This window comes from Genypterus blacodes, unplaced genomic scaffold (genome assembly GCF_046128005.1).
Source record: "Genypterus blacodes isolate CSIRO-AG114 ecotype Tasmania unplaced genomic scaffold, CSIRO-AGI_Gbla_v1 ptg000037l_1, whole genome shotgun sequence".
NCBI classification, from domain to species: Eukaryota; Metazoa; Chordata; class Actinopteri; order Ophidiiformes; family Ophidiidae; genus Genypterus; species Genypterus blacodes.
The window spans coordinates 2,593,912-2,620,566 of NW_027466850.1; the positions used below are offsets into that span (position 1 = coordinate 2,593,912).

The window sequence follows — 26,655 nt, forward strand, 5'->3', positions numbered from 1 at the left end:
TTATAGTCTTGATGATACTGTTTTTCCTGACATTTTTAGATTTTCTCAACAGTCACACTCTGTTCCTTGACCTTCACACAGCATTAATAAGACATTATAACTCATCCTGTGCCTTTGACACTGATGTGATTGATATTTGGGGAAACGGCAGAAGTGCAGAAGTTGCCCATAACATAAATCACACTCTCATTGCTAGTTATAAGCAGAATCTTTTGTATGTTGTGACAACCTGTCTGCTGCTGGAGGACATCATGTCCTCTCTGCTTTAGGACAACTGGCAGTGATCACTGACCGAGCTGCTCTATCTCATACTAACAGGCTGTAATTATTTTAACAATGGCCTCAAACTGAAATTGTCCCTTAGATAAAACCATTAAAGGAGAAAATGTTCTAAGCCTGAAAATTAACATTTGACACACAGCATCCCCCTTTTATGTTGGACAGATGAGTCACTTTGAGTCACATGTATTGTAATCTTTGACTTTGTGTCCCTGCAGACTCACTGCCAGGTCTCCCATGGTGACACAATCTCAGCTCTCCTTCAAATCTCACCCCCCTTAGAACATCACTCCGTTTGTAGAAAAATCTGTTAAATTCATTTGATATTTCTAGTTACATCAATCAAACTGATGTTGGGTTTAAAAAAAAAATGGAATTTTGAATAAAACTGATTAAATTTTCATTGGGCTGGCATTTATCTATTATCAGAGTGTAAATCATCAGCTGTTTCTCATTTGCACTCTCATCTCATCAGCTCTTGCTTGTGCGTGCTGAGTGTTGCATCCTTCTTGTTTAATCCAAACAGATGCGGTCTTCCCCCAACACCCCCGTCACTCCTCTGCCCCCTTTCACATCAACTAATCCCATCCCTGCCCGTAATAGCACAGCGTACCATCTGCTCTGCTCCGGCCCTGTTTGAGATGGGCGGACCTCCACATCTGGACCCCTGCCTGCTCCTCCTCCTGTTCCCCCCTTTTTATATCCCCTCTGCTTTCTGTCTCTATTACTGGCAGAGAGCAGGAAGGATTTAACAGCACATCAAGCTTTATAGTCTTACTGCACAGGATCATGCTTCTAATCAGGGATGTAGTGGATCTTAAGTGCTGTGCTACTTTTTAAAAAAATATGGGGAACAAGCTTTGATATTTATATCTACGTACATCATCATGGCTGTTCATCTCAACTCAACATCTGCTTTATTTACTCTATAATGACACAGCTAGTGAACCTATTCACATTATATTGGGACTCTTTCACTGAGTCATTTGGGTTATGTAGAAGTGGAAAGTAACTTTGAGCAATAACTATATCTCAAATACATGTGCTATTGTTTAAAATTAGTACTTTTGACATCAAACACTTATTTATCCCAGACATCCTATTAGGCATACTGTGGTTTATAGGGCATCTCTGTCTGCCACCCACCATTCCTCTCCCTCACCTCAGTAGTCAGCATTAATTGTTCCAGACACAAGGGCACAGGAGAGTGGAACAAACAAGGTTGACCTTTTCTAGGTGACTACATCTAGCTGTTTTTCTCCATCACTTAACTACATTGTGCCTGAGCCCTAAGGCCAGTGAGCAGCCACGAGATATGGGTCTCAGTCTGAAGAGAGGAGGAAACGGGGCTTTGTTCACTCAGTTCCATCCATTGGGATGTTGTGTATACTGACCTTATTTTAAAGATGAGAACCTATACTGTATGTTTGATCACTGTACACCCTGTGTAGCTGAAACTTCACCTTGACATTTATGCTGCTGCAAAGTGTAATCAAGAAGGATGTTCCATCGAGGGAACCTGGAACTAGAACAAATATGGACTGTCACGAGTCTTCTTTTATTCCATTTACTTTCCACCATTTTGTCACTGGTTCAACAAAATCCATCCTCCAACTCCAACTCAGTCACACAGAAGCTTATATGTATTTATAGAATATCACTAATGTGTAAGGATCATCCCTCACATGTAGCTATAGTATCGTATTATATTTGTTTAATGTTATTTCTCTTTCCACATATTGTCGTGATTCCACTTTAAAGGAACTTATTAGATGATTTCTGCTGCTGATGCTAATTGTTCGTACATTACATACATTAAAGCATTGCAAAGGTTTCAGCTTAGACCCCTAAATGAAAATATAACAAGGAAATCTGTATAATTTGTCATACCACATATTATTTGGTGTCTAACACAGAGATAAAGGGAGGAACCATCTTATCAACCCAGCCAGGCAATAACAAAAATAAATAACACCAAAGTGACTTGAGAGTTAAATGTTTATGAGTTGAGAAAAATTCACTTGATGATGTGTGAAGAATCTGTTTATGATCTCATCCTGGAAGTAAAGAATGCAAAGTACACAAAATGCTTTGACTACTGACTAATCAATGCCTTAGTGGGGTTTTATTCAAACATCAATTTGACAAATGACTCAATGGAGTCAGATGCACCCAAACGTTAACATTACTCAAACAACTCGTGAGTATAATCTCCTCCTCTAGATGTCATAATTCAGCTGCTCTTCCTAACTGCATGTTATTGCCCATTTAGCACTGAGGCTTCATACACATGTAGAGTTATGCTGAGGCTTTTGTTTTAATGCGCTTTATATTGACCTCGTTAAGACTCCGATGAGTCAGTGTGAATGATGCTCAGATTCATCTCCGTCTGTCGCTGGGTGCTACCAGCTTGCTCCTCCCTCATTTATCTTTAATGTGTTTGGTGTGCTGGTTTAATATCTCTGGTTCAACCGACATCAATCACAGGCTGATATGACTCCCCACTGGCTCATTACAGTGTTTAATTTGAGCACCTCGGTACTTTTAATCCTCCTCTTAGGAAATTTTGTTTGTATGTCTGCCTTGGGCAAAGTGCTCTGCATTAGACAGTACACAGTATATTAAATGTGTTACATAAAAATCTTTGCTTAGTTGGGTGAAATAAAACAGAGCTATATTAATCTATATGTAATGACATTAATATAACAAATAACAAAAAAGATAACATTAAAAATGGCTCTAAATCCTAGTGAGTTCTGGTGCACATTAACCAAAGCGCATCCTGAGAGGGGGGATTTGTTGGCAGAAACATTTTTATCGTGTTTTTTAAGTATCCGACTCCAAATGTAGAACATGGGATTCATGAGTATTAAGAATACATTTTGAGGGTAATTGACTCTGCCAACCTGCCACCCTGTGTTTTGGTGCAGTGGATGAACAGTTTGCCAGAAGCATGCATTGATGCCCATGGCTGCCCACGGCTGCAGTGTCCCCTATTCACCTCTCACTCTCCACTATGAATAATATTTCAACGCTGCTACTAAAGTTGTAATAGCAGCACACACAAGTCTTCATTTGTAATCATTTGAGTGTATGCGTGCGTGTGTGTGCAGGAACCAAGATGAAACAAATTTAGTGAATTCTTAGGATGCACAAAGTGACTTGATCAGATACAGCAGAGATTACATGTTTATTTCTGCTTCTTTGGGCTGGAGGGAATGCCAAGCATTCATTTATATCATGTATAATGTTTCATCAGTCCTCCTCCATCCTCAGTGTGAAGCAGTTATTATTTTGCAATCAGTATCAAATTATATATAATAACTAGAAATACATTTCCTGACAAAACATTTGTTGTAATTGCAAATGCTGAACTTTTTGTCGAATGCTGAAGAAGTGCCTGTGAGAATCAAGACTAAATGTCTGCTGAATGATCTAAATGAATGGAGAAGTTACAAGCAGTTTGAGTGACAGCTAAAATCCTTTGAAGCTGCTGGTTGTTTGTAAACAACAGGTGCAGCCAATTCAGCAGAGACACAGAGCTGAGTCAGTCTGAAGGCAGAAGATGACTGAAAACCACATGTGGAATTCAGGACCAGTTGTAAAGTCACTACTTAATCCCAAGCCGATCCAGTATCAGTTTATTTATATATTTACATTTGGCTGGGTCTTAAATACAAATGATTGCTGTAAAGTTAAAAACATACTGGCTAAGCAATGGGACTTCCAGGTTTCCTTAAACAAAGACCACAATCCTGTGACTGTCCACTGAGTGGTGCTGTTGTACTAGGCAAATGGATGGGGGGTAGTTGCTGTCCTTACTCAGAGAGGAGGCGGCAACCCCTTGGTGGTAGGTTTAGGCAGAAGAGAGCATTCCTTACCCGTAAATATTGCTTCTCAGATGATAAGAACAGAAGACCAATAAAGAGCACTGGAGGTCTAGAAACGGCTGAGGTAAACTGTGCCGACTTTACAGAAGTCAGATTTGATATGAAAACACAAACACCTAAAGGTAACTTTGTTTCATTGCACTAAATTGAGACACTATTCACACTGAATGTTGCAGATTCATATTCTGTCATATTTTTCTCTTCGAGCTCACGTGAACTAAAATTTAGCATTGTGGTCTTTTCTGACTTAACACACAGTAGACACCTTAAATGCTTAGGTGATTATTGTCAAGAGCAACCAGTAATAAGGAAAATACTCGTGTCCCTTGATTTAAAATATTTATTTGTCTTGATGAATGTGGCCACAGTGTAACAGTGAGCACTGTGAAGCATCAGGTGGGTCTTGTTTTGTACTTTGCAACCTGACCTGTGCACCATCCACTCCTCCCTTAACCCTCATCCCAGTGTGACCCATCAGGTCATGATTCATTCAAAGCTTCCTCTCAGGGTGTTGGCTTACTGTCCTCCGTCCTGTAAGCTTCCTGTTGTTGTTGATCACCAGGCTTGCATGTTTTCTAACTATAAGAGAAATGGGCTAATTATATCTAGTCCAACATTTAGTATTTAAGCCACATTCTAATCTGTTCCGCAACACAGGACCAAAGTTATCACACAATTACTTGCAGAATTCAAAGTAATGTTGTCCTCTAACTTGAGTGGTCAACACTCTCTATTGGTGGCTATTTTTAGAGCAAAAGTGTTTCAGCGAGTCATGATCAAGATATCATCTTTTACTGCTGCACTGTGGCATGTTGTTGTTGCTACACCTAGATGCGCAGCTGAAATGACGTAATAGCTGTGTTAACATACTTTTTCCATTATGGAACTAGGTCAACAGAAGCTAATCATCCACCCTCGATTTGACGCCGCTTTCCAGCTATACTCCTGTGATGATGTGAATGTGATGAAGGATGGCCTTAGTTGCTCTCCCACAATGCCTTTTGCAGACAGATCAAAAATAGATGTAAAAGTCACAGGTCGGCTCACAAGGGCACAGTGCTGTGAACATTTTTTTGGTTTTCACATGCCAGCTCCAGTTAGCTGATGCACGGAAAGAGCGGCGAGGCAGCCACACTGAGGGCCACGCTTCCCAGCATCCCTTCCTCTCCCTGTTCCCGCCTCGGCATCCAAGAGCTCAGGCCTCTGGCTGTGTAGCCATGGCAACCAAATGAGGTAAATGGTTATAGGAGAATCCTCATCACGACCACCACCACCCTCACAGGCCTCTTTTCACTCCCTTCCCCACATATGTGTGTGTGTAATATGCTTACTATTTGGAATTGCAAATCTTTAAAACATTCTTGCTCTCTGGTGTAATTCTGCTATGTGCTCTGAGGATGAGGATTGCTAGGATCATGTGATGACCAAAGTCACTCTGCAACATCTGAATTATTAAGAAAAAGCCCACTGAACATCCTTTCACTGTTTCATAGATATTCAACAGGACACAAGAAATGCTGACACAAATGTGGAGAAATGAATCATCTGCATGAGGGAAGAAAAGAGAAACGCAGCCCTCTCAGCTGAAGAAGTAAACTCCTCCGTATAGCATCTCATAAGAGCTGAAGGATTGACTCTGCAAAAAAGAAAAAGCCCAGAGAGGCTAAAGAAATACTCTTTGGATTGAATTGCATCACAGTTAATTTTCGTCTGACATGAAATTTTACAGATTGTCCAAATGCAAATAGACTCCAGATGAAAAGGGCTCCTCACAAACAGGCTTGATGCCTCTTATGTAAGTGGAAGGCATTTATTTAGAATTTTAAATACAGTATTCACAAATTCTTCTAACACCCTTTCCAAAAATAGAGCCTCCATTTGCATACCTGCAGTGTGATCGCAGCGCTGTGGTTAATAACACTGCATGCTGTTTACACATGAACCGTACTCGCCGTTTGAAAAAAACAAAGTCTGTCTCCTGGAATGGCCTCTGGAAAATGTAGGGAACAAAGTCAGACTCGGATGAGAAATTATTATTATGACTTAATTAACCTTTTTCCATTTATGCATCTCCAACATCTCATTCCCATTTTGGACACATTTTCTGCATGTAGGGCAGCACTGGATTAAAGGAGAATTTAACTTCCTTCGACCTCAAACCTAGTTGGAACCGAGATGAATCAGTAATTCTAACAGTCCGGTATAGTGCATATGTGCATGATCCTATCCACACATGAGACCCTGAGGTATAGGAAAATCCTTCATTTGGGGCAGCAGTCCAATCCTGGCCTGGAGAGGACATCTCACCAACACAAGAGTAAATGTACGTATATGTACAGCTTGCTATTGCTGTTATCTGTTGGTTCTTTGTACAAACCCTTAAATAATATGCACCCAAAGGGCAGGGAAAAAAAGATTTTATTCATTTTTTTTACCAAACATTAATATACAGTTACACATACCTTTTGTTAGACAGCGACCATTTGACATTTGAAATGCATTCAGCTGCAGCAACCACCCACACTCTCCTCAGTCATTAATTCATTAAGATTTGAGCCATTCTGACATTTGTCTGACGAAACACGACATGTATTTTGGTATTTAAAACAACGTAAAGACAAATAATTGTATGAATGCACACACTCATGTCTTTCCAGAATGTGATGCCAGAAATTGATCTATGGACTGACAGAGTAAATAAATACTTTATTCTTAAAGGTTTAATAGAAAAATAGACATGAATCTGAAATTTATACTATAGGTAACACAACATTACATGCTCTAACGAGGTGGTATTTCTCATTTAAATAAAACAGTAAGAGAAAAGAAATGTCATGCTAACATATGTTTCAAGCTAACCTAAGCTAACATAATAATTTGCAGTGTTATTATACAATAGTAACTACACAGTAGTTGAAATGATATGTATAAAATCTCTGATGTTGTGCCTCCGCCTACACATAGTTTGACAGCTATTAAAGGGGAAAACCACTCACGTTAGTTGAATCCACTTTTACAAGAGGGAGAAGTTTGTACGTTCACGCGTTGGCCCTTAAAGTACAACAATGGACGACTAGTCTGTGAGATCAGTTTGCTGGCTTTGGTTTAGGTTTTAATGATGAAAATAGGTTTTGATTTGGTGGTTGATGGTGACAGAGACTCTTACATGACATCGCCCACTGGAGGGAGCAGCAGGGGGCATTTATACTCTTATCTAGGAACTCCGATACCATCAACAACACCATCACAACATGGTACATTTCTTCCAGTTGCGATTGGTCAGTGGAGAAAAAAAGCATCTGATGTAAGAAATGTGAAAGATTGAACCTTTTTTAATTAAGCCTCAGCAGCTGCTTTTTGAAAGGTGGCCTTCTCCCCCCCTGGGTGATGAGAAAGAGGTGCTGCCAGTGAAGAAAAGGGCATCACGCATGAACGTACAACAGCTTCTACCTGCTCGTCTCCTGCCAGCAAACACAATTTCCTGACTCATGCAAAATTAGTTTTTGTATTTCCCTTGATTTATTCATTATTTGTTCTCGTATTTTGCCAGAGAGCCCTTCTTAACGTGTTAAATCATAGACCATGAGAGCCAGAGTCTCTCTGCCTCAGAGACGTATTACTGTTAATCTCTCAAACGGAATATGAATTGCATATTCAGAATTTGGAGCTCAGTGGTATTCTCCTTTAATATGAAACGTATTAAATTAAATGGATCTCATCATCAGCGGTTGTCCATGAAGATGAAGCTCGGATCAAAGTGCCCCACATTTAACATATTTTGAATTCTGTCTATGACGTAACACATAACACTTGTGCACTGGTGATAAGGATGTGGTCATTTCAGGACATCACATTTGAAGACGATAAATAACAAATGCACAATAAGGCCACATTTATTTCTCTCCCTATCTGCAAAATGTGCTTCAGAACACTCCCTATTCAATATTCCGACCTCTAAAGAACATAGAATTTATTTCCTTTCAAGAATAAAAAATAAACAGAAATGAATGACTGATCTTAGGTATTATTCTCTGCCTGTTTGCATGTCGAGACTCTGCATTCTTTCTGCCTCATATCAGTTTTTCTGAATTATTCATGCAAGAATGTTGAGAAGCAATGCAGTGTACCTTTTCTTGGTAGGGCAGCTTTGTGCATTCCAAATCCTATTGACAGAGGGTTTTACATACCAATGAATGACAAATAAGTAACAGAATCCCATGAAATGCAGTGCTCCAATTAGTTAATTTAGGATTTACTGTACTGCCTGACCTGCAAACTGTTCCAATCAGCAGCTTCACTTTAAAGGACTGAAAGATCAGGCATCCATTCTAGATTTTACAATTTCACAACAAAGATGTCTATTTTATCCCCTACTTGCCCATAAAGAACTAACATCTTGCCAGGCTGTTTGAAGACTCTAGAAGAGAAGAGGGCTGGTTAAATTGTAAGCTACACAGATTCTCAAGAAAACCTCTGAGAATAGAACCATTTGAGTACAATATGTGTATACAGAGTGTGTGTTGGCTGTATTGATGCCTCCTCAACAGGAGCTATTCCTAACACTCTATTTCCACATCAAACCTCTCCTACACCTAAAACCTAATTTTTGGCAAATAAAGTCAAAACTGGTCTACACGGTGTTATTAGGGGCTTGCCAAAATCAGGTTCACCATTTAAAGTGCATTATTTGACACAATAGTTCTAAATAGCCGCTATGTTAATACAATATATTTGCCATAATTGTCAAGATTATATGTCAATATTTAATAGATCTCTTTCTACACAGTTCACAGTTATCAATCTAAGAATATACTGTATATCCTTTTTGTGAATTATATGTTATCATTATATATTATTATACGTTGGTGTAACACTTCGCTGACTGTACACTGTATTATTTGGTACGTAATGCTGTGATATATAATGAATATACTGTTGAAAGAATGGGCAGAATCACTGGCAGCTCTCCTGACCTACTGCATGTCCGCTATGTAACACATCCCAACATGTCTCAACACTTCCTGTCTGGCTGAAACCTTTACTGCTGTCTAATCTTACATGCAGCAGGAGAAACAGCATGAGCCATGGCCAGTGCTTGTCAACCAATTGTGTATGTTAGTAAGTGAGGCTGTCCAAAAAAGACACTGTAAATGGCAGGATATGCCAGCATATCGTTATAGGCAGTTTTAAATACTGAGGTCACTGGTCAATAAGACATCCTTTATTATGGGAGTGAGCATTCGGCCCAGACAAACTTCAAGGACAATCAATAATGGTCATCTAAAAGGTCGCATCACTAACTGCAGACCCGTGAGTTGGACGTCCAGGATGAGTAAATGCTGTTGTTGTTGGCTGGACTAAGACTAACGTGACAGGACTGCAACAACACTCAGTTATTTCTCTTTCATTATAAAGATATTAGTCTGATATATTAGTGTGGGCCTTATATTTTAGAGCCTATGGCCATAAAACATGACCACAGCCAAAAAAGGGAACTCCATACTACAATTTTAGAGTGGAACAGGGCGCTCTTATTTTTATTGGAGCTTAAGTTGATTTTGTGGGAATGTCCATTACTATGAGATTTAAAACACGTGCCATACGAGGGCAAACTCCGATCATCAAGCAGTCCTGAATGCAACACGGAAGAAGCAGCATGTACTTGTTTAGTGCTTAAAGTCAGTGTTGTCCTCTCATTGTCGGAGGTGAACTTCTCCGTGTCATTCCTCACTCTCCTCCTCATCCCCTTTTGTGCCTTTACTCCAGCGCTGGAAGCAATGAACAGTTGAAGCCAGGAAGAAGCTGGTCATGATCGCCACCACAGACACTGAGATACCAGAGAAAATGATGATGAGCAGGTCTGTTAGTGTGAGGCTGTTCTGGCACTCACGGAAGCTGTCCTTTGAGAGCTGGGTCAGGGACACACGTCTGCCGTCCATGGGGAGGGAGCACTCCAGGCCTTCCAATCCTACAATGAAATAGGTCAGAGGACAGTTTAGCAAGGCAGGCTAACGGCAAGTTGCCATACTTCATGCCATATTTACAGACATATGGCCTTATTCAATCTCAAGGCAGCCTTTCAAAAACGACATCTTCCTCTGCTGTGAAGCTACGCAGAGGAACAAGTGGGCCTCTCGCCCAACTATCTCCTCTTTTAATGAATGACTCCTAATGTTTGAACTGTGAACATAGATTCCTGGATAAGATGCGTTTTACACATTTCTCAAGACTGCAGAGGGACATAGATTTACATTTAAACCAAGCTTGGGTAACTACACTCGTAATTTATTGATGTTTGCTGCCTGACCCATGTTTCTTGCACTTGCATTGGCGACACAACAAAAGAGACAACAGCCGAGAAGGGACATAGATTTACATTTAAACCAAGCTTGGGTAACTACACTCGTAATTTATTGATGTTTGCTGCCTGACCCATGTTTCTTGCACTTGCATTGGCGACACAACAAAAGAGACAACAGCCGAGAAAATGTAGCCAACAGTAGCACAAGCTGAGAAGACTCAAAATCAATACATTAAGTCAATGGCATTACTAATGATTAGCCAAAGCCAAGTTCAGTAATTCGCAAGTGTTTAATTGCTTTTTTGATTCAACTTGATTGGTTGGTGCACAGCAAACCAGGTACCACTATCAAGGATCAAACCCCAGTTTTCTATGGTCTTCTGCGTGAACACCCTTACATCATCATTTGCTGTTATTTAGACATTTACTAGTTGTTACAGTACTGCAGCCATTGCAGTTTAATATCTGGATGTTAACTTCTATGTTTCTGCCAACACCGAGCACAGTGTTGGGTAAACAGTTCTATCACTGATCTCATTTGCAGTTTGTTGAGAATATAGAATATTGCTTTGGTCCTGATTATTTATCTATTTGGGTCATTCGTTTGTAGCACATATGCAGCAACATAAACATATGAAATGAAGCATGTTTGACCTGTTCGTGTATTTGGATGCAGATGCAGATCCAGATGTAGATTATCTATTTTCTAAAATTATTATCAAAATCCCACATTTGGAGGATTGTGCAGCTAGTCTCAATCATTTTAATGGAAAGGTCCAGCTGCACCAAACAAACTTATTTAGAAATGTCTCCACTTGCATATTAAATCCTACTTCTAGTTACATTTTGAAATTTACTGCGACGTCAAGGGCACAGTCTGAGACAGGGGCACCTTCACCAATCTCATCTCAGAATGAAAGCCTGATGAATCAGCGAGTCCTTCCCTCCAGTGTGTCTGTCACTTCAGGATAGTGTATTGGTCTTACATGATTTAAATGGAAAATGACATTGACAGTGGTTTATTGGATTTCAAGGGTAATTCCTCAAGAGACACATCCTCCAGTCCATCTTCAGGGAGAAACATACACTTCTAATCTTTTCTAACTAATGATTACAAATAACATTTCCCCTGAGACAATGTTACTCCGCTCCTGTTTGTACATGTATATCTAAACGGAACGACACTTATCGGCCCTTGGATTTGTGCTACATAATGTATTTCTATCGGCATCGGCCTCAAATTACTCTCTCATTATCGATCTTACTATCAAAAAAGACAATGAGCACATCCTCATTAAGAGTGATAGTTATCCCGTTGTTTTCCTCCTCCTAAATTTGTAATCCTTTCTGAGGATACAGTGAGTTAGATTCCCTCTGGAAACCTATGAAAAGCTAAAGATATTGGTGTAACTGTTATCTTATAGGTGGGTAGATAGAGGCTTTCACTGTGGGTGGATATTTTCCTGAGCTTCTGTACATGCAAATTCACACAGTACAGTACAGCAGAACAGCAAGCCTTTGCTCAATAGTCAGTTTAATGTGTTATTAACTGCTAGATAATATCCTATAATATTCACTGAGCAAGACCAAATAATCTGCATGAGGCTCTGCGCTGATGAAGAGCCAATATAAACAATGAGTCAAGAACACGCCGACTGCTGGCATGATCACGTCCAAGATGTCTGTCATATGTGTGGGAAACACAAACCAAAACAAAGCCGTGACATATGCTGTTATTATTCATCAGTCAGATTGTCTCAGCAACATGCATGTCTTTATTAAAGAGACAGACTTGAGCTGCTTTCCTCTGGCATACAAACAAACAAGTTCACCAGTGCATGATACATTTAGTGACGGTTGGTATAATCCGTGACAAAAAAGAGCGTGTGAGCGGGCGTGGAAGACTTTTTATCTGTGCATCCATGTATCTCTAAAATAAGAAACAGAAAACATGTTTGTTGTTGCACAACTAACCACTTGGCTTACAATTTAAAATAATGTAATATATTATGATAATCATATGGTAAGTGATCTGTCAGCAGAGTGACAGATCAGTTGATGTCATTTGCATTTCCAGTGTTCTTCACAACAGGATGTGATTGCTACAACAACAACAAAAGTCACCTTTAGTCTTAATGTTCTGCAAAAGAACTTCATATTTGAAAATCCAATATATTGGAAAGCCTCTCCTGTCTGTGCTTAAGATGAATGGACAATATCTTTAATTCACAGCGCACTCGTGACATGGTGAAGTAACCCATCACTTCAGGGACATAACCTCTGCCTCTGAGACTGGACTGCCTGCTCTTGCCTGTCCTAGATTCTTGATCAACAAGAAAGCATCCAGGGAGCGCAAACCTCTGCCAAGGCCAAACATGTCTCCAAAAAAAAGTGCAATCTGTATATGTTACAAAACTGTAATCTGACTACTTGGCCCCCTCGAAAAATTTTAGGAGATATAAATGGGAATGAGTGATACAGTCATGGTGGACGTGTTCTGCATGGAGCTCTGCAGCTATTGAAGATACATTAAAAATAAATCGGCACCATCTCCAGCAGATGATAGGGGTAGTTTTCATTTGGGCCCTACAGGGCACACGGATAAATAAGGCTCCTATCTTAAAATGCATCTCTGAACACCAGTCTAAATGGTTGTCTATGGCATAAACATAATGTTTAAAAAAATGAAATAACAAAAAATACCACTGATCTAGAGCCCGTGGCCAAACCTAAACTGATATGAATCCATCGCAAAATCCACAATAATGTCCTTTTTGAACAAACTTCTCCACAAAAATTCATAAAATTCCATTGCTATCATTATGAACTCACACTAACACACCCCCTTGCCGGCGGTAACAGCAGACCGAATGCCTGGTGAACACTTGACCCTGGTGCACCATCAGTACATTCGTTGTACATGATGAGTACAACAAACATAAATAAACAAACACTTCAAAGAAGGTCTTTCAGTAAACACTAGGAAATGAAACACTCTGACATTCATAGACACGAGCTTCAAGATTAATAAAATAATACAAAGGTCAGGGAGAACACAGTGAATTGCTGAACTAATGCGTCAGTCTATTTGTCCATAAATGCCTCCTGATAGATCCGAATGGTTGCTGAAGGAGTTTAAAACATAGTAATGTGGCACAAATCATGCCCTCACACTACACAGGAACGCCGGCCCTCACAGGACAGTTGATGGATTACATTAAGGATTACAGCCACCCTGAAGGAGCGGCTATCTGCTCTGTCGACTGTGATTGATCTACTGAGCTGTGACAGGCTGATATTGGATGCTTGTACCTCCTCACTCCCCTAACACCGTGCTGTCTGTTCAGATTGATCTTTGCACTGATTGCACAGGCAAAATCACCACAATCTTGCATTAGCAGGCTTATTTACACTTTATTTGTAATTGGCTGTATCAGATGATGAATATCTGGTGTCAGGACTCTCTGCCTAGGAACTCCAGTAGGGACAATGATTCACCAAAATGCCCTCTCCCCACCTTTTTTTAAGGAGATAAATGTGACTCTGAGGTCCAATACTCAGGAGATGGAAAGAAATCCAATCAGAGAACAGAATTGGAGATTGAAGTTCTCAGTTGTAATGACATAAAGAATCTGAAGAGAATATGTCAGAAACACAATGAGGGACTCGTGTGTAGAGGGCGAGAGTGAGGGTAGAGGAGAGGAGGATGAATGCACGCAGTCCTTCTCCACTCAGCAGTCACCTTTCTTCACATGTTCAGAGTGACTCCTTCCCGTGAGCCCGGTGAGTTGAGTCACGATCACAAATGAATTATTCTTGCGTTTGGTTGCCTCCAGTTTTACTTGTAAATGTAAGAAATTCAATACATTTATATTGTTGTTCTTTCTGTGCACCCACACTCCTGCCTTCAGCGGGCTTTTGTCAATGTCACTCTGTGTTTGTGACCATCCAGCTCGCTAGATAATGCATGAGCTGTGTAAACTGAGGCTGATTTGTTGAATAGTTACAGTTGCAGCTTGAAGTTGCAGTCACTGATTTATTCAACTCAAAGAAACCTTAAGGAGCTCAACTCACTCAATTTCGATTCCGATCTGGATGTAATTTTTTTTGTAAATACAATTTTAGCAAATAGATGATCACAGTTTCAGTCACATTATGGTTCTTACATGCTGTTAGCAATACTTTGTTAGTCAAACCGTCACTGCAAACCTCTAAATCCTACACAGTGATTGACCCGTTCCAAAATACAAGCTAAGATAGTTGCAAAGTGAGCAATGTCTGCTGTGTTTACACGGTTTTCATTACAGTAAAATGCAGCAGTTTGCCATTATCTTCACGTCACAACTTACATGATGACAAAAGCCTGGCAGGTAGTGTCCAGGGACGAGGTTGAAGACTCCAAAGCAGCACTGAGAGCTCCTGGCCCTTCATCCTTCATTCCTGACCATGGCAGATTATGTTTTGCTGTCTCTGTACACGCAGCAGCTGAGGCCTTCACACAGTATAATTCTGTCCATCTTTTCACACACTGCGCTCCCCTGCCAACACTCTCTCATGTCCCAACTTTAAATAAACATTAAATTAGGCCAAGGTAAAAGAAGCTGTCACCTCATGTTAATGGAATAGATATTTTCTCATCACATGCCCAGGGGCTTAAAGATAGAAAGTACTCCAATGTTGGGCTATAGCCTTGCGTGTGTGCGTGTGTGTTTGTGTGACATACTGCTGTTGGATGGCATCATAGTTTCAGCTGCTTGTATGCTAACAGGTCTCCGGGGAGAAACATGATAGGGTCCAAGTCTGAATTTTCCTTTGCAGCATGTCACACAAACTACTGCTTTGAAGTGGGACTCTTCAGGTCATTGCTATTGTTGACAGCGATTCCATGATGGGCCTTGGCCTCCGTCGCCCATGGGAGCTGGCCTGCCCTGGCCTGAGGGCAGTTATGGCTCCAATTACTCTGGTCTAATGTGCTGTAGAACTGTGTCACTTTGAATTATACATGGCCTTTGTTCATCCTTAACCCAAGAGCACTGGAGACAGCAGTGGATCATGTTTACACTCATCCTTCCATTAAAACATTTATAAACGTAATTGCTCCCAAAAAAAAAAATCTATCAAAAATCCCAAAACCCAGAGGTTAGCTACCTTGCTTATTAGCTGCTTGGAATTGTTTTATTTGTCTTTGCATTGATCTGAATGTCACATGCAGCTCTGCCATCATTCTGACCTGCATGCATAAAGCCTTCACCAAACACAGCCACGTGGAAAGAGATCTGTTTATCTGATCCCTGACAAACAAAATCCATAATTTCAAGCATCTTCCACCCACTTGCTGTTCGCTGACCTACAGTAATCAAAGTTATGTAAACAGAAAAGTATCGCTCCTTTGTCTCAACTCAAAATCATAGGGGAAATCAAGATGTGTAAAATGGAATGGGAATTGGGTTCACAGCATGGGGTCTGCAGCAGCGTGTTCATGCAGACTGGGCAACTAGAGACATATAAGATGAACAAGATGATTATTAAGTACTAATCCATTCTGGAAATGATTTATTAATCCAATTCAAATTGGATTCAGCTTTTTTTTGTTTACCCAGCTACTGTGATGTTTAATGCTGTGGCACTTTGGTACACTCAAAGTTTGAACGCCAATTTTCTGTTTCTGTAATTGATTTTGTTCTATGATGAAAGAGACCTTGGAATGAAACACCCACACAGATGAAAGGACACACTCATGTAGAATTTAAACAGTAATATCTGTCTGTGTAATTCATTTGTGCTATGATGAATGAGATATTAGTTTGAACACCCACACTGATGATGGTTATTAGAGCTGATACTCTGTAAAAAGCTTATCAAGTCAACCTCATTAAATAATGAGTGTCCATCTGTTACTGCGTAGCCACTACCCATAAAATGTTCCAGGGAATAGGTCATCACATTTTTTCCAGATCCAGAGCTCACTCATTATGTTAATCAGGTGTGACAGGACGTCACCCGTCTGTGAACTCACTTCAATCTTCCTGCTACTTTCTATTTGGTTGTTTAACAGTTGATCTGTATCTGTGCAGCATCACTGATCACGTTTACAACTTGACATGAAAATAGAAATGTTAATGTAAAGTGTCAATGTAAATGCACAGAGTGAATTGTGATTCTGATTGTCTGTCTACACAAGAGACACACTGTGAAATCAAATCCACCCATGAAAAGGTAGCCTTGTTAATAAAGTCATTTTGGTTTGGGAGCTGTGGCTGTAAAAGAGTAATTGGACCTGGAACACTGAGACTGATAGCCTGTGTGAAAATGTTATTTGTTATTCTTAATGGATGAAGCACAAACCATGAAGCGAGGAGGAACCATAAACTTCAGCAGCATAACACTGTGACATATAAAATCCAATGACAATACACGCAGAATGTGGAAGCGATGCTAGTGAATGCAAGAGGTAAATACAAGTCCCATTATCTATTGTAGATAATACTGCAGGACACAAAGATTGCATATTCATGCAAAGTGGGAAAGGGTCCACCACTGCAGCTTTCAGTGTTGGTTTCAACCAAGACGGTCTTGTGGAAATAATGTTCCACCGACAAAAAGCGCTGCCCTGGGGATCTGCGGGAGGCACTTCTGCTAAGCTAGTCTGACCCACATTGTGGTGATGGTGAGTAAAACATCCTGTCAGTGGTGATAGTGTCTCTCCAGAGCAGCTTGCAGTGAAGCTTTACTGCTCCTTAGCTTTTGTAGAGAAAACAGGTTAATACACTCGGGACTCAACAGTGACTGATAGACATAGACTTAGCAGTGTTAATAAGTTGAATGATTATTTGTGCTAAATCTGTCTGATCACTGTGTCTCCATGTTGGTGAATAAAAGGTTACGATTTACGATTGATGCCGTAAACTATGAAACCCAGAATGTAAAAATAGCAGCACCATGTGTCCACATAAATACAACCAAGAGGAACTACACATGAGCTCTGCCTTCAGGTGTCATTAATATTGCAGTAACAAAGACAAACAGCACCTTCAATTAATAATTCATAAAGTAAACAAAGAATGGTTTTGGAAGATATTTTCAGTTCTGTGCAATATCTTGTCCTCTTTGACCCATAAAGGATTCATTTGCATCGTCCTAGAAGAGAGGAGCTGGACATGATAAATAACTCTTCCTCTTGATAAAATATTACATAAGTCATCCTGACTTCCTGCTTATTGGCATTAGCTGGCAGCCCTAATAGTTACAGAACAAAAGAGCAGAATAGAATATGTCCTCTACAAAAGATCAAACAGAGCAGTTCATGGAGTCTCTATGAAAGTGTGTGTATTCTGTCTGAGCTGGTCCCTGGGGTCATGAGGCAAACAGGCTCTGATGGCCCTGTAGGAGCTGCATATGATGTTAGATGTACATTATGAGCTCATTTTGTGTGTATACGTTGGGGCGAGTTGGCAGCCATGCAAGCTTGGCCAGGCTTTCAGCTTGCCGTTGACATCTGCTTGGCCAGTGCAGCTAATGCAATTCATTATGCCTTGCAGTTGACAACACTCAGAACCACTGATGAATGCACTTGCAGCCTCCTGCAGCAGGGAATTAGGCATTCTTGCCAGTTTTACAAGTTCTCTTCCTCACATGCCCAAACTTGTCTATTTTGGGTGTGAATGTGGAAAGACTGAAGAGCAAACTTGGAACTGAATCAAAAGCACAGAACACCATGGCCTAAATGTATAAGGAGTTAGATTTTGAGATGTCAGCAGTTTGCTCCATGCGGGCCAGTATCTGTGGGAAGCTGAACAAATGCGATTGCTAGCAAAAGCATAACCAAAGTTTGACCCTACATTTGAATTGGTAAGTAGATACATGGGATTACATCAGGTCAGCTCAGATCAGAACGAATCTCAAAGAAGGCATATTGAAAGTAAGAAGATAGCTGGCTGGGCTGCTTTTGTTGTCCTTTGTTTATATGTCACGATTCATAACCATGCAACCTTGGAACAATGACAGAAAAGGACGTGAACACGACATCTGTACCAGACTATACGGTGTTTGTCAAATGAATTATCTTTTTAAAATACATGCACAGATATAAATCACAACACCCTGAGCCACATTCATCTCATTTAATCTGGTTTTAGAGATCAGGATGGAAAGAAGATGCAGGTGTTGAGTGGCTGAACTTATTAGAACAGCTGTTGGTTAGAGATGACAGTGATGAACTCCATTGGTGACCAAAAAAACATTTCAGAGTCGCAAACATTTGATTTGAAGCAATCGTGATGGTGACTGGTTTACCAACAACAAAATTAGCATCCAGTGTTGGAAGTCAATGCAAATGTAAACAGAATGTGCCCACTACTAGGGTGATCCTGTGATGGGTTATTTCATAGATAACTACACAGTGAGAGTGCGTGAGACAACACACATATAGACACTATTTTATATTCCATTTGTGTGCCCCTTAAACTACATGCACACACACACTAATGCAGGGGAGACTGGGAGTGGAGTTTGCATTTCCTGCACCTGGTTGACGTTTATAAATAAATGTGCTTGCAGAGATTCTGCAACAAAAGCAAAACAATTCAATCTTCTTCCCTGACAGTGGGTTCATTTTGAAATTGAGTAAATACAAAGCATCCTTGCAGTTTGCCCCTCTAAGCAAATCTTATTGTCTCATATTACACTCTCACATTATATGCTATGGGGGTGGAGGAAGAAAGAGACAAAATTAGATCAAGGAGGAGGAGGGGGGTGGGGGGCTTCCCTCCTCTACAGTGAACCACAGATACAACAAAGCAGCTTTATAGAAAAGGATGCGCTGATATCATTTTGGCTGTTCTTTATTTAGATCAAGCAGGTGGAATGTAAATGTTTCCTCAATGAAATTACTCACCATTTGGAAGCTTCTGACTGTTTTCCAGTAGCCACATAAACAGGCTGGCAAAGTTGCAGTTGCACACCCAGGGGTTGCCCTCTAGCCTCACTACCCGCAACGAGGGTAGTTGACTCAGTGCCCCCACCTTTAGGGTAGAAAGTGCATTACGCTCCATTTCCAGTTCTCTGAGTGAGGTGAGGCCCAGGAAAGCATCCTCACTCACCATGCTCAAATACGGGTTGTTGCTAAGGCGTAGTTTGATCAAGCTCCGGGACTCACCAAAGGTCCCTGTAGGTATTTCAGTCAGATTGTTGCTCCCCAGGTCCAGGAAGACCAGCCTGGAAGAGGTACTGAGAGTCCCGGGTTCTATGAAGGAAAGAGAATTGTTCCGGAGGTCCAGGTAGACCAAGTCACTGTACAGGACCAGGAAGTCAGAGGGGATGCGGGGTATCCAGTTGTCAGACAGCAAAAGTCTACGCACATCCAATGGGATCTCATCAGGTAAATCAGTCAGCCCACGGCCACTGCAATCCACAGTGTGAGGATCCGGGCACAGGCAGGTTGCTGGGCAGTTTTCCCCCCGGGTCCATAAGACAGAGGACAGCAAGATGAGGATAAGTTGGAGCCAGCAGACACATGGCAACATGGTCAAGGGGGTGAAATCAGGTTATGGGGAGAGAGGCTTGGGGCGAGGACTAATAGGTGGGGGTTGGTGGAGACACAGAAGAAGAGGGTGAGGGTCAGAGGGCAGGAGATGAGGACAAGGGAGGGGAAGGGGAGAGTGAAAAGGGGAGGAGGGAATCAATCCTTGTGAAGAAACATCCTTGTCGAGGAAATCTGGAAGAGCTCAGGAACTGAGAGGCGACGGAGCAGCGGTGAACAATGTTTTCTAAGAGATCATGTAGCAGGAGGCTTAGATAGGACGGCAGACTGCCTGCTTTGAAGAAGCGAACTGAGGGAGATAGTAAGCAGTGGGGAGCGGGAGAGCGAGGAAGACAGAGCTCACCAGAGAGGGGAGGGTAGCGTAACAAAGGTAAATACACACGAGCCAGCAGAGAGTGATGAGAAGCCGGGGGCACAGACGAGGGAGAAGGGGGTTGAGGAGGGGGTTCTGTCCGCGGCGTTACCCCACAGTTGATTTGGCGGCAGTGACAGACAAAGACAGTAGGGTCTCTGACACAAAAAGATACATGGAGGGGTGATTCAAGCATGACAAGTGAAGAGGAACATCGTTGCATCCCTCCATTAGTCCTGGTTTTCTGTGTGGAAAAGCCTGCTGGTCTGAAATGAAAGCGAGACAAGCCCACAGCACATCGCTGAGGTGTGTGGTAAGCTGCGTCCCCTTATCCTCCCTCTCTATCTCCTACTGCCCTGCAACATGCTGTGAAAGGAGAGAAGAGCCCAGCAATGTCCAGCTGTGTATCAAGGCTGAGTTGCTATGGAGAGAGAATCCAAATGTCCAGTCAGGAGCCATATGCATGTAGAGAGCAGCCCTGCACAGCACACAGCCATGGCAATCCAGCGTCTGTCTCTGAAGCTCCCACCGATTTCCTCATGCCCTCTCCTCTCTCCTTATTTCCACGGAGGCGTGCCTGAATCCTGCTGTCAACATGTGATGTCACTTCCTATAGTGAAGAGGGATGAGAGTCATTTGCATGAGAAGCACAAAAGTCAGATATTTATTGCACCACTGTATTTCTGTGTGAAACTACTTTTCAGGTTATTTTGTGTTTCACAGCTATTCAGCCACATTGTGTTGAGGATGTTTTACTCGCAATCCTCATGGTTGTCTTTCACCTTTTCACCTTGTAATCCCAGACAACAATCACAAGATGTCGGATTGACAGTGAGCCTGGCTGCTCTCATTACAATCTCACTGCCTCGCTTGTCAATCAGAGACACGATTACACAGCATTATTTTATGTTATATTATTTAGCAATATTTGACCTTTTTAATTTTTACATTTTTTTTTTTTTTTTACATTTTTTTTATTTCTCTGTTTTGATGATAATTGTTTGTATGTCATGTTTAATCTTTTTATATTTGGACCATTAGTTGTTTTTTCCTTGTATTTGGTGTTTTTGTGAATGCATCGACTATTTTTTCAGAACCGTCATCACCAGTTCATTCAGACAAACTGCCTATGTAAGAGTCTTCATCATGCGTTTCTTTCTTCACTTCATTCTCGTGTTCACTATTAAGTCCCACCACAGAAGACCTGTCGGACTGTGAAAAAAAGCTTTATTTAATTATTTATTTTTCATTTATTCAAAACCAGAGGTGTCATGACTCTCATGCCACTGATGGAAGGATCAGGTTTAATTTGCAGTGAGGATTGAATTTCCCAAGTGGGATTTGCTACAACAGGTAAAAGCAATTAGATAAAGGTTGCTGCTCAAGGGCAACAAATGAGGTCTGTGGAGACACGGTGGTGTGAAATGTCGAAGAAACCAATGCAACCATGGGAAAAAGTAACACAGATATATTGAGAATGAGTGTGAAGAAGAGAACACACCACATTAATCACTCTCGCACACACACATGCACACACACGCACACACACACACGCACACGCACACACACACGCGCACACACACACACACACACACACACACACACACACACACACACACACACACACACACACACATACACACACGCTTCATCACAGGTAAACTAATACATTCTCTTTGCTTGAGACATCTGCTGAAATGAGACGACACTGAAACATTATCAGTGCCGTTTTGGGCTTTGGAGAGCAGCTGTGTCATCGAAACAACAAAGAGGGTTTTGATCAGTCGGCATGTATTTGTAAATAAATAATAAAAATCCATTATTGTTTTTCTGCTGGTGTTTATAAATCTTTAATGACCTGTCTTTTTGTTTTTCAAAGAGCGAAGCAGTGCTATGATTTTAACTACTATTGTGCAGGAGCCTGTTACTGATGAGCTGATATACGAGCCCAGTGTTGATTACTGAGTCATAGTTTCTCAGATTCATAGTGGTTCTCAAATGGGGAGGCACTGGAGCCTCACTTGAATGTCTCTTTGCTTTTGTGTGAGCACATGGACATTTTGTTCTAAATCACCAGTTTACTTTTGCTGATGCCTGGATTTCATTGTTTCACATGACAGTTAATATTAATCATTTGTTTGAGAACAGTTCATGTGGTGTGTGTGTGTGTGTGATGAGACAAGCAGGTCAGGAGGAGAGAAAGTAATACATGCAAGCAAATAGATGAATAAATAGAACTGAAAACTCTCTGAGTCAAGAGTCAAAGTTGATTCCTTTGAAATAAACAGATTTCAACAAAATTGTAGGTCATTTTGTTGTCTTAAATGCATGTGATATGCACTTAATCCTTCAAAATGTTCCATCAGTAACAAGCTCCACACAGCTGAAAATTGATGCAGCCTAACTGTAGCTCAACTAGTTAAGAGGCGTTCCATTTTATACATAGATTATAAATAAAAATATCATTATTCCATGTCTATATGTGAGATGGGCTGAAAATATTTCTCAGTTATTGTACATTTAACAATACTGCTGAAAGGCTTTGTTTCTTGCTTTGGTGGTGGATCCATCCTGTTTGACTCACACTGACATGTACATGATATTCAGTAAGCAGATGAATTGACAATAGAAAGTTAACATGAGCAGCATCCAGGAGCTATTACTGCAGTGAATCACACATCCTTCTGAGTGCTGAGTGACTAATCATTTGCAATATTAGTCCTTTGGTTGTAGTAGAGGGCTACTTATGTTTCATTGTTGTATTTCCACTTGTTGAGCCCCTCACAGCTGGCGTATATTTAACTACAGGAAGAGCTTTTATAAAAGGTACAAATTAAGCAAAATTACACATTCCCTCTGTTCTGTCTGTGTCAGCTAGTTATTTACAAGGCAGCTCAGACTGCAGCACAGATACTTAAAAAGGAGACGGTTCACATTCAAATGCAACTAGAGCAGCAGCACCGGTGGATATAATGACCAGGCTGCTGCTGAGGGGAGTCACACAGATGTTCAATCCCCAAAGGTGATCCTGCAAGTCTCAGCAGCTATTTTCACTGTACAACTGCCTGGAAATATTCAGTATTTCCATGCAATAGACGTTGTAATAGATTGCTTTATGTTTTAATGTTTTTAACTTAGATAATACAGGAATCTATCAGTTATTTGTTTGCTATTTTGCAAAATCCATCCATCCATCCACCCATCTATTCTCTGGCGCTTTGCCGGGGTCGGGTCGCGGGGGCAGAAGGCTGAGCAGAGCAGTTTACAGTTTTTAATGTAACAGTTCATTTTTCCAGAAATTCAAATTCCACAGTTAACTGGAAATAATCGACCCCCTCTAGCAGAGAATGCATGACAATTTGATGCTCAAAACTCCTCCCTCCCACTCCACACTGGTAACATTGGGTATTCAGGCACCAACATCTCCCCTCGGCTATCAGATCTATACCAGCTTAGTTACACTCCATTGTTGTCTAAGATCTCCATGTTTCCCATCCTTCACTTCACTTAAGCCCAAGGTAAACCATTTTTCACGAGTGTCCACATCCGCCTTGGTTTCTCTACAGTTGCTTGCACAAATTGATTTTTCAGTATTTACGTCAATGACAAGCAAGTACGATAAATGGATCCCATGACGGAAACAAGAAACAAACCAGAGCTTGGGTTTTAGTGACCTTATCAGTCTAGACAGCATTAATTCAGGTTCACTTTACTGATGTTCCCAGATATTCATTTGGGTTAAAGGACAATCAGGAACATCAAGAACTTGAGAGCCAGTGCAGCCCTTATATGCCTGAACCCAACCAACTGTGTAACTGCAGCTGCTTAAAAAAAATCCCTCAAACCCCTGAAATTAATCTCCCTGGATAACAGATTAGATGAGACAGAGGATATGTGAGTCGTTGTAAATGGATATAAAACATGCAGTAGGAAACACATGGGAGGATTAGTTTGATTACAATGAGACAGAAACACAATCTTCACTGGTCGTCTAAGTAGTGATAAATTGATTCAAGGTCAATTTACGTCTCACAATAAGATGTTTAAATTTCTTATTAAATGTAGTCAGCACTAACTGGTACCTCACCTCCCAATCTACAGACAGGCCTACTGTGTTTTGCCTGTTGCTCAATATTAATTAAGAGCGATTCCAGCAAGAGAGGTTGATGAGCCTCACACACACACACACACACACACACACACACACACACACACACACACACACTAGTCAAATCTGTTCCCGTGCTTAATTATCTCAGTTCTGACCTCGACCCACCCATAATTCAGTGCAGCAAGAATGGAAGAAGTGAAGCACAGAGTAGAATACTAACAAACTGAACAGAGAAAAATCCCTGCAGGTTATTTTTTTCATATGTGTCATAACCATTATAAGTCAACAGTTGTGCTCCCAGTGTGCTGAGTAAATGTGGGCACTCAGTAGGAGGGCCTCCCCTGTGGATCAGCCAGTGTGTGAGCAGAGAAACTAAGCACACTCCTGCTGCAATTAAAGAAGAGCACATCCATAAATGATGAATGCCAAACAGCGTGATGTTTGGCCTGGTAAGCAGACTAGTACCCTATGTAGATTCATGGTCACAGCAGGGCAGGATATTGGGTGGCGTCGTGGAAACAGAGAGAGGAGGCAGGAGGATGTTGATGCTGCAAATGTCAACGCTTCTCAGAATGTGGTGGTGGACATTCAAGATATAGCGGCAGCTGTCATTTCTTAAGCCATACACTGGCATTTGGGACTCTGGGCAGTTTGCCCTGCACCGGGACATGAAGGGAGCTGGAGGACAGGGGTCCGCGGTCAGCCAAGGACACAGTGGAAAGGATCACCTTATCACATTGCTGTGGCTAATATTATAGCGTTATAAGAGAGAATTACCTTAGCACAGTCTTTTCACTTCAGGCAGGACTTCCGTTCACTGCCCATGGTAGCTTATGTTTACTTGACCTTAACAATTGGTTTCCTGCTGCTGTCCTTCTGCCAAAACTGATAATACTGGCAACAGCAGCAGGAATCGTCATCGCTTTAATTTAACCAGTGGAGGTGGGTGAGGATCTGCCTGTTTTAGATAGATACACTGTAAAGAGTGAATTTAAAGCCTACGAGTTCACCCTCACTGTGCATCAACATGACCTAAGGTGCTTTCAAACCTTGAATTTAGACTTAAATTGAGTACAGAACCAGTCCTTCTTCTTTACACTGAATACTAAGAAGATTTAGGAAATGATCTGACGTCTACAGTAAAACAGACACGATGGATACAAGCTGTTTATTTTTTCAGTCAGTTAAAAGTGAACTGAACTTTGGCACTTTCACTTGCCTGTTAATCACCATTAAGCCACCAAAACATCTAAAACATCCCGTTCACACGTGGACAGATGGCTGTGGTAGATTAACTCTAAGCTCTGCAAAAATCAAGATAGAGGGAAGGGAAACTGCATACAAACATAGCTACATGCTCACACCCCAAGGATGAGCTCTGATTAACCATGGCTCCCTAAATGTGTCATCTCCCAGCATGAGCAAAAGCAGGTGACAAGGAGAGAGAGAGAGAGAGAAAAGGAGAGAGACAACAAATGCATAAACAAGGAGCACGGTAAAGAATAGGAGACGACGTCAATGGAGAAAAGCTTTAGATGCACAATTTGGTGACTTGCTTTGTTTATTTCTGTTCACATTTCTGGCCACTTGACACATTAGAGTGTGTGCTGCCAGGCTGGACTCTCCATACATCTCCCTACCCTTGCTAACGACTGGGGCAGATGATATTGGGTTGATGTTGTTGAGGTTTAGTGTTACCAGCTTGCAGTAGAGAAGAGCCATTTCGGGGACACTATTCGGGGAAGTGTTTATGTGGACGTGTTTACGTGGCACTCAGGGTGATCAGGGTGCTTTAATTATGGCCTGTGATGCTTGAATTTGTGAATTTCTCACCCCCAGATTTAGCCGCCATCGATGCATCATGTCAGCAGTTCAGCCTGATGATCTTCGGTCATGTCCCCGGTGCTACTGCTTTATTTTGTAGAATGTAATTGGATATGTGTCACTCATTATTATATTTGGAATTTGAAAAGTTGGATATACTACTTTTTTTTGTGGCAAACTTTATTTACAGCATTATGATTTGTGAAGGGAACAGTAAAGTTAACACTGACTTTTCAACATTAAGACAAACTCTTCAAACTTTTTTTCTGAGCTCTTCGGAGAGAAGTGAGACTGAAATAACTGCTTCAGTGTTTATCCCTGCTTATAATTGAGAGCTCAACAACACACAGAAGACTCATA

The 26,655-nt window shown here is 41.1% G+C and overlaps 1 protein-coding gene across 1 annotated transcript; it reads right to left on the reverse strand.

Annotated features, from left to right (window-relative positions):
- Positions 1-6,647: 6,647 nt before the first annotated feature.
- On the reverse strand, positions 6,648-20,909 carry lrrc38b (leucine rich repeat containing 38b). Its single transcript, XM_076147078.1, has 2 exons — positions 19,364-20,909; positions 6,648-10,137 (listed from the first exon to the last, which is right to left on the reverse strand). Exons 1-2 carry the CDS (start codon positions 19,989-19,991, stop codon positions 9,890-9,892), a joined length of 876 nt encoding a protein of 291 aa, XP_076003193.1. The 5' UTR covers positions 19,992-20,909; the 3' UTR covers positions 6,648-9,889.
- Positions 20,910-26,655: the final 5,746 nt, after the last annotated feature.

Bases quoted from the DNA above. Each gene is read 5' to 3' on its own strand.
- lrrc38b (XM_076147078.1), bottom strand. From the start codon at position 19,991: ATGTTGCCATGTGTCTGCTGGCTCCAACTTATCCTCATCTTGCTGTCC. The intron at 10,138-19,363 runs GTGAGTAATTTC...ATTTCATTGTAG, and splicing joins CAGTCAGAAGCTTCCAAATG to GATTGGAAGGCCTGGAGTGC.